General features: G+C 39.4%; 1 protein-coding gene and 1 long non-coding RNA gene across 7 annotated transcripts in view; one reads left to right on the top strand and one right to left on the bottom strand.

Annotated features, from left to right (window-relative positions):
* Nucleotides 1–12,418, bottom strand: part of coro2ba (coronin, actin binding protein, 2Ba) — a 158,077-nt gene that overhangs the window by 39,198 nt on the left and 106,461 nt on the right. For all 3 annotated transcript variants that reach the window (XM_061887642.1, XM_061887641.1, XM_061887640.1), the window contains one exon: nucleotides 2,994–3,143. In XM_061887642.1, coding sequence (XP_061743626.1) covers nucleotides 2,994–3,143 — 150 coding nt within the window. The remainder of the gene's footprint in view (nucleotides 1–2,993; nucleotides 3,144–12,418) is intronic.
* The window catches only part of LOC133543155 (uncharacterized), a 144,855-nt gene that overhangs the window by 40,825 nt on the left and 91,612 nt on the right, over nucleotides 1–12,418 (top strand). The window contains exon 3 of one of the 4 annotated variants that reach the window (XR_009804332.1): nucleotides 5,280–5,373. The exons of the other annotated variants lie outside the window; for them this stretch is intronic. This is a non-coding gene — a long non-coding RNA (uncharacterized LOC133543155). The remainder of the gene's footprint in view (nucleotides 1–5,279; nucleotides 5,374–12,418) is intronic. 4 annotated transcript variants of the gene reach the window in all.

Here is a 12,418-nt window from a genome sequence, read left to right as displayed (position 1 = left end):
GCTTCCGCAGATACACATACAAGATTGAAAGGCATATTGGGTGATACAGAGTACACTGATGGTTGTGATATAAACAACTTTGACACTCTTACTAATATGCGCCACAATGTGAAGCCACACAAAACAAGAATTACAAACACATTTCGCCCCCAACCCTGCCCACCTTACCGACGCACGGGGGGCGGGGTTTGGTGCTTGCGCGGTGTATAATATAGTCAGGAATAGTCATGGATGCAAAGGATTCTGGGTATTTGTTGTGTTGCGTTTATGTTGTGTTACTGTGAGGATGTTCTCCTGAAATGTGTTTGTCATTCTTGTTTGGTGTGGCTTCACAGTGTGGCGCATATTAGTAAGAGTGTTAAAGTTGTTTATATGACAACCATCAGTGTACTCTGTATCACCCAGTATGCCTTACAGTCGTGTGCGTGTGTCTGCGGAAGCCACATACAACATGTTGCTGGACTGGCAAGCATTTTGTACATGTTGTAGAAGGCGTTAAAGGCAATGGCTTCGTAGCACGCCCTTATTCTCGTTATCTGGGTGACAGCCAGCAGTTATTCGCGAGAATGTTTGCGGTTCCTATTGTCTTCTTTACTTTGTGACACGGGTCAAAATGGCTCATTGAGTGGTAAAGTTTGCCGATCCCCGAACTATATATATTAAATATTTCCGTATGGTTCAACCGCCACCCGCCCGAATCTATTTAAAATCTATTTTTTCGTCATGTCACCCGCCCGACCCGCGGTTTATCCGCGGACTCCGCGGATGAGACCACAATCCGCGTATCTCTAGTGGCCGTGCTGCGCTCAGCACGAGCGAGGGCGTACCTGAGCGCGTTGTCAGCATAGGCGCATGCAGCTCCAGCCACCGAGGAAACGCGGGTTCGACTCCGCGTCATGACACCCGTAGTCAAATTACTGTATTGTTGATAGAGCTTGTCATACTACCGTTATATCGTGATCTTGCATGTTGACATGATAAATTCAAGCAGTGTCCTCCAAATTTTAGCAGCAAAAAGCGGACAAACACGTCAACATAATGTAGCATTCTTGCTAATGGCTAATGTCCCTCTGCAGCGCAAATCCATTTCTAAATCAGCGATCCTTACATCCAGGGCGGTTAATAAACTATGTTTTTTACACGTCATCACAGGAGGATGATGATTAGCTAAGCATGCCACATTACACATTATAGAAGGATATGCTAACCGCTAAGCTAGAGCTCTTGAATGTAAACAAAGGTGGGCAGATCGATTCAAATTATCAGTAACAATACCAAGTAAGGCATCAGGTGGATGCTGTCAGGACTATGACTTGGATTTATTTTGCTTCTTCGACGCACAGGATGATTTGCACGAGCGAGACGTGAGTTAAGATACATGATTAATATATTTATACACTATAATACAAAAATAACTCAACAAAGGGCGCTCACAAGGAGGTATAATACTAGGCTATGAAACACAAACAGGAAACAAAAACACTTGCTCGATGGCATGAATAACAATGAACTATAAACTAAAACAAGCTCAATGACATGGCTATATACAAACGAAACAAAATCTTACGTGGCGTGGTCGAAACAATAAGCAGCGTGGCAAGGCATGAAGGTTGGCAAGGCAAGGTAGGTAAAGTAGTATGCACAGCAGAATGCAGTCGCAGAATGCAATAGCAAAGTTCCCAGACCGATGAACAGAAAGCAAATGACTTAAATTGTAGCTGTGGTAATTGGAAACAGGTGTGAGAGGCTCAGGATCGGGGAGTGACTAGGGGGACCAGGTGGAAACTAATAGGTTGGCATGGAAACAAACAAAACCAGGAAGTGCAAAACGGGGAACAAGAGTCCAAAAAACAAAACAAAACATGATCAAACATGAAACTGATTACCAGGCATGACGGATGCAACAGTGGATAGATCAAAACGTTTTAATATCAAAACATCTTTTGTCATTTTTGTTATTGTTTACAAACTCGGGAGATAAGTCTGTGGACACAGGAGGCAAAAACCGAAGGGATTTAAATCAGAGCAACATCAAAAAACACAAGTCAAATATTCAATAGATATTAATAGTTCCACTGTTTTTGTCCGAAAAAAAATTATTTACTGATTTAGAAAATTTTAAGTATCAGTATCAACACTGGTATGGCCAATGCTGCCCCTGTGTCTATTTGGTACTGGATTGATATTCAATACCCCAACGTGCAGTATTGCCCAAAACTAATTTAAAGTATCAAACAACAGAAAAATATTATAATATTTTAACAGAAGTGTAGATAGAAACATCCATCCATCCATTTACTACCGCTTATTCCGTTTGGTGCCAATCTCAGCTACAATTGGGCGGAAGGCGGAGTACACCCTGGACAAGTCGCTACCTCATCGCAGAGATAGAAACATGTCACAGCAAAAAGTCACCAAAAGTAAACAGTAAAATGACATGATTAATAATAGTTCTGAGGAAATAATACAACTTATTCCCTTTGGGGTCGCAGGGAGGGCGCTGGTGCCTATCTCAGCTACAATCGGGCGGAAGGCAGGGTACACCCTGGACAAGTCGCCACCTCATCGCAGATGTCATCAGCTAAATTAGAAGACTTTGTAACCCATTTTGAAATTGTTGTATGATCATTTATATACCAAATTGGCCCTAGTGTGTGAGTGTGGGTGTGAATGTTGTCTATCTGTGTTGGCCCTGCGATGAGGTGGCGGCTTGTCCGGGGCGTACCCCGAATGTAGCTGAGATAGGCTCCAACACCCCCCACCAACCCAAAAGGGACAAGCGGTAGGAAATGGATGGATGGATGGATACCAAATAATATATTGTAACATATATCAATATCGCAATAGACTGCAATGCATATCACGATATAGATCTTAGGCCATATCGCTGATTCCGAATTCACACCTGTGAACATTTCAGAGTCTACAGTTACCAAACGTTCTGTTTTTTCGACTGTGGGAGGAAGTGAAGCAGGGATCTGCTGAAGTGTTACCTTATAGTCGTAGCCAGCGCTGAAGAGGATGCCACTGCTAGTGGGGTGCCACTCAATCAGACCCACGCGTCTGCTGTGGCCGTACAGCTCCAGCACCGCCTCGGTCATGTTTCGCCTCAGACCGCCATCTGGGATCTCCCATACTCGCACCTGACAAATTCACATGTACACTTATAAACATGTCGATCAGTACACATAGAAATAGAAACTGGGGGTGTGTCTCATACGTAGACACTCAAATGATGAAATAGCTAGAGAAGCAGCGGAGTCCTTGATTTAAGATAGTGTAGATCAGGGGTCGGGATCCTTTTTGGCTGAGAGAGCCAAGAAGCAGAATATTTTAAAATGTATTTCCGTAAGAGCCATATATTTTTTTTTAACACTGAACACAACAAAACGCGTGCATTTTTAAATAAAACCAACATTTCTAGAGTATAATAAGTCTCATATTCTTTGTAATAACATTGTTATTCTGAAGCTAACGGTGGAGAGGGCGTGGCATGCGCGCCTGCAGCGAAGCGGGGTGTTGCCAGAATCGGCCTCGAAATCAGCGACAGGTGCGTAGAGGGCTCACCTGGGCCTTGTTATCTAATCACCTGTCCCTCTGTTTATAAGCAGCAGCCAGGAGGAGAGAAACGGGGTTGGGGCTGGAGCCAGAGTGCGAGCGAGAACGAAAGAGAAAAAGACAATTGCTGAAAAGAAACTGAGGGACTTGTTGAAAAATAAAACATTATTTTAACCAATACGTCCGACACTGATTGTTATTTATTATTTCGGGATCTTTTGTCTTGTTCTGTATATTGAACAGTATTTTGTATTTCTATAGTGTTTTGTATATTGTACAGGATTGCTTGTTATTTTTATTGGATAGTAGTCTGTTTATTTTAATTGTTAGTTTTTCCTTTATTACCTCTTGTGTTATTTATTTTACCCCATATTTGTTCCCAAAACCGCACCTTAAGTTGGAATCTTTAATCTCGTTATATGCAAATATAATGACAATAAAGTCTTTTCAATTATATTGTAACCCTGAAACAGGCTCTCATGTCGGTGCTTGGTGGTCCGAACAACCCCCCAGGAGGGCAATCCCCACACTAACCAATAATAAATAAATAACTTCTTACCATTAACACAACTTCTTGAACAGGTGCGGTATAAAACGGATGGACCATGAATTGATTAACGTGGACCCCGACTTAAACAAGTTGAAAAACTTATTCGGGTGTTACCATTTAGTGGTCAATTGTACGGAATATGTACTGTACTGTGCAATCTACTAATAAAAGTATCAATCAATCAATGGATTAAAAATGCATGAACATTTTTTATATTTTGAACGTTATTTTTAACACTGTGATTACAAGTGGATTTATTCATTACTTATCGTGTCAAGCAATGTCAGCTCGGATTTACCTGAGCCAGATGCAGTCATCAAAAGAGCCACATCTGGCTTGCGAGCCATAGGTTCCCTACCCCTTCTATAGATTAAGCTACATTATGAAGGCTCCGGGCGTACTTGCCAACCCTCCTGGATTTTCCGGGAGACTCGCGAAATTCAGCGCCTTTTTCGTAAACCTACCGGGACAAATTTTCTCATGATAATCTCCCGAAATTCAGTCGGAGCTAGAAGCCGCGCCCCCTCAACCTCCATGAGAACAGACCCACCAATGTTGTGACCCTCTTAAACAGGACAATACTGCCATCTACTGTACATAGAATAGAATAGAATGTACTTTATTGATCCCTGGGGGATATTCAGCACCACAGTTTGCTCACAATAAACAATGATAATAATAATTAATATATATAATATATATACAATATATAATATATGAATAATATAAATACATTATACATATATTCTACATTTAAGTGCAGTCAAGGAACATATGGAATACACAGTCTGATCTGAAGCCCACAGTAAAGAGACGTAACTTCATTACATCGCCTGGTTATTGACTCCAACCCAATATATTACACCGTCAACGAGCAAAATGAAGAAATACGCTTGCAAGTTCCAAAACGAATGGAAACAAGAATTTCAGTTTATCCAGGAGAGTTCAAAGGGGAAGGGGTATGTTGCCTGTAAATTTTGTAGAACAGACTTCTCCATTGAACATGGTGAACGGATATACTCAGCCATGAACGGTCAGCAAAGCACACAACATCGTTCACAACCCGGTATTATGGCTCACCTTGCAAAATGGAGACCCGATGGTGTAACTTGTGCTGAGACAAAGATGGCTATGCTGATAGCTGGAAACAACATCCAGTTCTCATTTGCAGATGTCTACAACAAATCCGTGAAGGATGTTCCCGGATTCGGAGATCGCTCGCCAATACGCAAATGGCAGAACAAAGGTTACTCAAATAGTGAAAGGTAAGTGTTGTGTTTTTTTTAGTAACCAGCAAGCACAGTACAGTTAGTAGAACAACTGTGTTTTTATTACTGTGTATTTGATAGGTGCCGTCGGAAATTCAACTATTTATTTTATTTATATATAAAATAAAATAAATATATATAGCTAGAATTCACTGAAAGTAAAGTATTTCATACAACCTTATATATATATATATATATATATATATATATATATATATATATATATATATATATATATATATATATATATATATATATATATATATATATATATATATGAATTACTCGCGTTGGTGAATTATACTACTGCCCTCTTAACCACGCCCCCCACATCCCACCTCCCGAAAACGGAGGTCTCAAGGTTGGCAAGTATGGCTCCAGGTACTCTGGGATTGTAGCTGAGAAAGGCTCCAGCGCCCTCTGCAACCCTGAAGGGAATAAGCGGTAGAAAATGGATGGATGGATGGGTGGTCTGGAAATGATCCATCAAGTGGAAAAATAACATATCGCAACAGAGGTGCACTACCAAGGTTACCATCTTGGGAATGGGCAGATACGTCCTCAGGTGGACAAGGTGAAGGCTATCGAAGACAGTCCTAGACTTCGGACAAAGAACAGGTCCGGTCATTCTTGGGGCTTTCCGGGTGGTACAGAAGATTTGTGCCCCACTTCTCTACCATCACATCTCCTCTAGTCGAGCTGACAACCAAAGCATCCTCTAATCCAGTCAAATGGACAAAACTATGTGAAATTGCGTTCACGAAGGTCAAAGCTATTCTATGCTCTTCCCCGGTCTTACAAAGTCCTGACCCCAACCAGAGATTCCTTGTTCAAGTTAGTGCCTCCGGTGTGGGCCCGAGGAAAGGAGGGCGAGGGACAACCGCTTCTCAATCTGAACTGTAAATTGCATCCCAGAGAAACTATCTTGCCATAAAGTGGGTGTTGGACTGACTACTTTATTGGCTTCTCGTACGGACCTTTGATCTGGAAACGGACCACCAGGCATTGATCAGGATCAACTACATGTCTCGTCTCTCTGAACTTGCTGTCACTAGAGAGGAGGGTGGCGGTGTGACAACACTGTCACTGTTTGCCCTTAACTTCTTCTCAAACCGTGCACATTTGTTAGGAAGCACAACATGGACAAACAACAAATAATTTAATCTCTTTAGTCAGTGAAAAGCATGCACTCAACAAACAAATCACAGCCTCTAAACTGGTGGCTAGAAGAGTCAGGGTGGGGCTGACGGCTTTCTCTAAGTCGGGGGTCGGCAACCCGTGGCTCTGGACCCACATGTTGCTCTTTAGCGCCGCCCTAGTTGCTCTCTGGAGCTTTTTCAAAAATATATGAAAAATGGAAAAGATGAGGGGGAAAAAAACATACTTTTTGTTTTAATATGGTTTCTGTAGGAGGACAAATATGACACAAACCTCCCTAATTGCTATAAAGCAGATTGTTTATATTAAACATGCTTCACTGATTCGAGTATTTGGTGAGCGCTGTTTTGTCCTAATTTTGGCGGTCCTTGAACTCACTGTAGTTTGTTTACATGTATAACTTTCTCCGACTTTCTAAGACGTGTTTTATGCCACTTCTTTTTCCGTCTCATTTTGTCCACCAAACTTTTAACGTTGTGCATGAATAAATAAATACAGCGTTTTTTAAAAGCATACACAGTCCGTGTAAATATTTTAGTCCGTGGTTAAAAGGACTTGTAATGACTCGAGTACTTGGGACTTGACTTGAGACTTTCCAGTCTTGACTTTGGACTTGACTCGGGACTTGCCTGTCTTGACTCGACTCGAGACTTGAGGGCAAAGACTTGAGACTTACTAGGTGTTAACTTTAAACATGCTTCACTGATTCGAGTATTTGGTGAGCACTGTTTTGTCCTACTAATTTTGGCGGTCCTTGAACTCACCGTAGTTTGTTTACATGTATAACTTTCTCCGACTTTCTAAGACGTGTTTTATGCCACTTCTTTTTCGGTCATTTTTTGTCCACCAAACTTTTAGCGTTGTGCGCATGAATAAATAAATACAGCGTTTTAAAAGCATACACAGTCCATGTAAATATATTAGTCCGTGGTTAAAAGGACTTGAAATGACTCGAAACTCAAAATTTTATGCCAGTGGTTCTCAACCTTTTTTCAGTGATGTACCCCTTGTGAACGTTTTTTTTTTAATTCAAGTACCCCCTAATCAGAGCAAAGCATTTTGGTTGGAAAAATAGAGATGAAGAAGTAAAATACAGCACTATGTCATTAGTTTCTGATTTATTAAATTGTGTAATTTATAAATATTGCCAATTTGTAGTGGTCTTTCTTGAACTATTTGGAAAAAAAAGATATAAAAATAAGTAAAAACTTGTTGAAAAATATACAAGTGATTCAATTATAAATAAAGATTTCTACACATAGAAGTAATCATCAAATTAAAGTGCCCTCTTTGGGGATTGTAATAGAGATCCATCTGGATTCATGAACTTCATTCTAAACATTTCTTCACAAAAAAAACAAATCTTTAACATCAATATTTATGCAACATGTCCACAAAAAATCTAGCTGTCAACACTGAATATTGCATTGTTGCATTTCTTTTCACATTTTATGAACTTACATTCATATTTTGTTGAAGTATTATTCAATAAATATATTTATAATTGAGCTCATTTAGTTTCCTTTAAGTCCTCATAATTCAATTTATATCTCATGACACTATCTGTAGGTATTATGGCTTGCGGGGCGGTATAGCTCGGTTGGTAGAGTGGCTGTGCCAGCAACTTGAGGGTTGCAGGTTCGATCCCCGCTTCCGCCATCCTAGTCACTACTGTTGTGTCCTTGGGCAAGACACTTTACCCACCTGCTCCCAGTGCCACCCACGCTGGTTTAAATGTAACTTAGATATTGGGTTTTCACTATGTAAACTGCTTTGAGTCACTAGAGAAGAAGCGCTATATAAATATAATTCACTTCACATTTTATTTTTTTGTGGCTCCAGACGGATTTGTTTTTGTATTTTTAGTCCAATATGGCTCAACATTTTGGGTTGCAGACCCCTGATCTAAGTAAACACACCTGCCCTCACTGATTAGGCCCAATTCAGGCCAAACCATGGTTCTCAAAAGCTGGGTGTTAGAGAAGGACCTGGGACATTTAAAAGTTATGATCTCCAAGCCTGAATCCACTGTAGCAAAAATGACTGATCTACAAGCTCAAATACTGACTTGTGATGGTTTATTTATGGTGTATTTACAAAAAAACAGAATTCTTAATCCCCCCTGTCAAATTGGTCCCAGCTAGTGGGAGGGGCTACGGGTATTTAAGTGGGAAAATGCAATTATTCTGACAGTCTGCCACTACCAGAGGAGGTTGGCTGTCCTGAGCAGGAACTCAGATCTCCATGCATTACCAAACATCTACTGAGGTGAGTATTTTGAAAATGAGATTCTGTTGTGTTGTAACCAGTTAAATAGGTTTGGTTGCTTTGCTAATTGATTTTGCCAAATGTGTTTTGATTATTAAATTCTTTACTCCGACTTATTTGACTGTTGACATTGGATTGTGAATGCATTTGTTATAATGAATAATTTATCTTTTTAATTAGCTGATTTTTGAAGTTATTTGATTCAGTTTTAATATGTGATTCAGGCCTATATTTGATTTAACACATGCGACTTTGAATTTGATTTAGTATATATCCATCCGTCCATCTTTTTCCTACCGCTTGTCCTGTTTGGGGTCGCAGGGGGTGCCGGAGCCTATCTCAGCTACACACGAGCGGTAGGCGGGGTACACCATGGACAAGTCGCCACCTCATATTTAGAATATATATTTACTCTATATACTATACCAGTGGTTCTCAAATGGGGGTACGCGTACCCCTGGGGGTACTTGAAGGTATGCCAATGGGTATGTGAGACTTAAAAAAAATATATTATAAAAATAGCAACAATTCAAAAATCCTTTATAAATATATTTATTGAATAATACTGCAACAAAATGTACGTTCATAAACTGTAAAACGAAAACATTTAATATTAATATTCAGTGTTGACAGCTAGATTTTTTTGTGGGCATGTTCCATAAATATTGATGTTAAAGATTTCTTTTTTTGGGAAAAAATGTTTAGAATTAAGTTCATGAATCCAGATGGATCTCTATTACAATCCCCAAAGAGAGCAATTTAAGTCGATTACTTCTGTGTAGAAATCTGTATTTATAATTGAATTGTTTATTTTTCAAATTTTTTTCCAAATAGTTCAAGAAAGCCCACTACAAATAAGCAATATTTTGCACTGTTATACAATTTAATAAATCAAACTGATGACATAGTGCTGTATTTTGCTTCTTTATCTCTTTTGAAAAAATGTTTTGCTCTGATTAGAGGGTACTTGAATTGAAATTGTTCACCCTGTACATCACTGAGGTTGAGAACCACTGTACTATATCAGTGGTTCTCAACCATTTTCCAGTGATGTACCCCCTGTGAACATTTTTTTAATTCAAGTACCCTCTAATCAGAGCAAAGCATTTTTGGTTGAAAAAAAGGAATAAAGAAGTAAAATACAGCAGTGTCATCAGTTTCTAATTTAATAAATTGTGTAACAGTGCAAAATATTGCTCATTTGTAGTGGTCTTTCTTGAACTATTTGGAAAAAAAGATATAAAAATAACTAAACTTGTTGAAAAATAAAGAAGTGATTCAATTATAAATAAAGATTTCTACACATAGAAGTAATCAACTTAAAGTGCCCTTTTTGGCGATTTTAATAGAGATCCATCTGGATTCATGAACTTAATTCTAAACATTTCTTCACAAAAAAAAATCTTTAACATCAATATTTATGGAACATGTCCACAAAAAATCTAGCTGTCAACACTGAATATTGCATTGTTGCATTTCTTTTCACAGTTTATGAACTTACATTCATATTTTGTTCAATATATATATTTATAAAGGATTTTTGAATTGTTGCTATTTTTAGAATATTTTTTAAAAATCTCACGGACCCCTTGGCATACCTTCAAGTACCCCCAGGGGTACGCGTACCCCCATTTGAGAACCACTGTACTATATTATACTATACTGTTACCTCATTTATTAATATTGCAGATTTTGGTGCTTGGTTTTCTGTTGATTATTGTTCTCTGACACTTTTGGGGTTTAAATAAATGTTTTTAAACTGTTTACAACTCGGTGTTTTGCCATCCTTTGTTTGAAAGTCCGGTTTACAAAGGTTACATTACCTTCACCCGAGACCCTGGATGGTGAAATCCTTAAATTCTTTGCAATAACTTGTTGAGAAATGTTGTTCTTAAACTGTTCAACAGTTTGCTCACAAATTTGTTCACAAAGTGATCCTTGTTTGTGAATGACTGAGCATTTCATGGTGTCACACTTGGTAAAAAATAGGACTCAGATGCAGAAAAGGGAAAAATCCGACAGGCTTTTATTTTGACAACTATTTTTCACCTCCTGAGTCAGGGCAATACAAACTAGGCTATAATCTGACTACTGCGCGAAAAAGGTTCCACAAAAAAGGATCAAACGAAAATCATTCCGAAAGGAGGAAACAAAAAATATCAATAGCGAACTATAAGTAGCGCAGGATATAATAAAATGTATCAATAACAAAAGCTCCAAAGGAGGGAGAAACAATGGCTATAAAACTTAAGTTTCTTATCTAGAAAAATAGTTAACAAAAAATGTCTCTCAAAAAATTGAGGAAAAAGAACTGTAAGAAAAAATAAAGAAACTCACCAATTCTACTGCAAAACTATACAACCAAAAATTACTCTGCTTAGGAGGAGAAAAGGAAACTGAAAATGCCAACAAGGGAATTCAGGATCAGGATAATCAAAAGCGAGACGAGACAAGGCTTGGACATGAAGCTAGAGAGGCACGAAACGAGCAATTCTGGAACAGAACAGAACAAAGGGAGGCGTGGGCTTATAAGACCCATGAGGGTAATGGGGAACAGGTGGAAACAATCAGGGATGACGTCTGCCTGATGACACAAAAGGAAGGGGAAGTGACCTTTTCAAACTAAAACATGCAATTCACACGCCAGGAAAAAAGACAAGACATCCCTCACCGCGGTGAGACAAATGAAAGCTGCTTTTATACCCAATCATGGCACCCACCTGTTCCCAATTAGCCTGTTCACTTGTGAGAGGTTCCAAATAAGTCTGAGTATTCCTCAACTTTCTCAGTCTTTTTTGCCACTTGTGCCAGCTTTTTGAAACATGTTGCAGGCATCAAATTCCAAAGGTGCAAAAATAACAAGTTGTCCAGTTTGAACGTTAAGTAGCTTATATTTTGCAATTGAATATAGGGTGATAAGGATTTGAAAATCATTGAATTCTGTTTTATTTACGATTTACACATCTTGCCAACCTTGAGACCTTCGATTTCAGGAGGTGGGGGCCGTGGTCGTGGGTGGAGTGCGGGCCGTGGTCATGGGTGGAGTGCGGAGTGTGCTTGGGGGTTTGGTTAAGAGTCAAATATTTAATATATAGATAGATAGTACTTTATTGATTCCTTCAGGAAAATTTATGTATGTGTGTGTGTGTATACTAAAAGAAATACTTTAATTTCAGTGTTCATTTATTTACACATATACACACACATAACACTCATCTACTCATTGTTGAGTTAAGGGTTGAAATGTCCATCTTTCTTCTATTCTCTGTCACTATTTTTTACTAGCCATAGCTACACTCCCTGACAGGGAAGAAGTCTAGCAAAACTACTAGCCATTATGGACAACACCTCCCACCTAATACACTCGAACCTTGCGGAGAGAATGAGCACGTTCAGTGGAAGGCTCAGACTCCCAAAATGTAACACGGAACGACACAGGAGGTCCTTCATACCGACAGCCATCAGACTGTATAATGCAGTGGTTCCCAAAGTGGGCGGTACCGCCCACCTGGAGGCGGTGGAAAGATCTGGGGGGGCAGTGAGGAAGAAGGGGGCGGTAGGGGGGCGGCAGTCCTAAGTCAGAAGTTCGAACGTTTGTTTGACGATTTGTACACAA

This window comes from Nerophis ophidion, linkage group LG25 (assembly GCF_033978795.1).
Source record: "Nerophis ophidion isolate RoL-2023_Sa linkage group LG25, RoL_Noph_v1.0, whole genome shotgun sequence".
NCBI lineage: Eukaryota > Metazoa > Chordata > Actinopteri > Syngnathiformes > Syngnathidae > Nerophis > Nerophis ophidion.
This window is presented reverse-complemented; position numbering and strand designations above follow the sequence as displayed.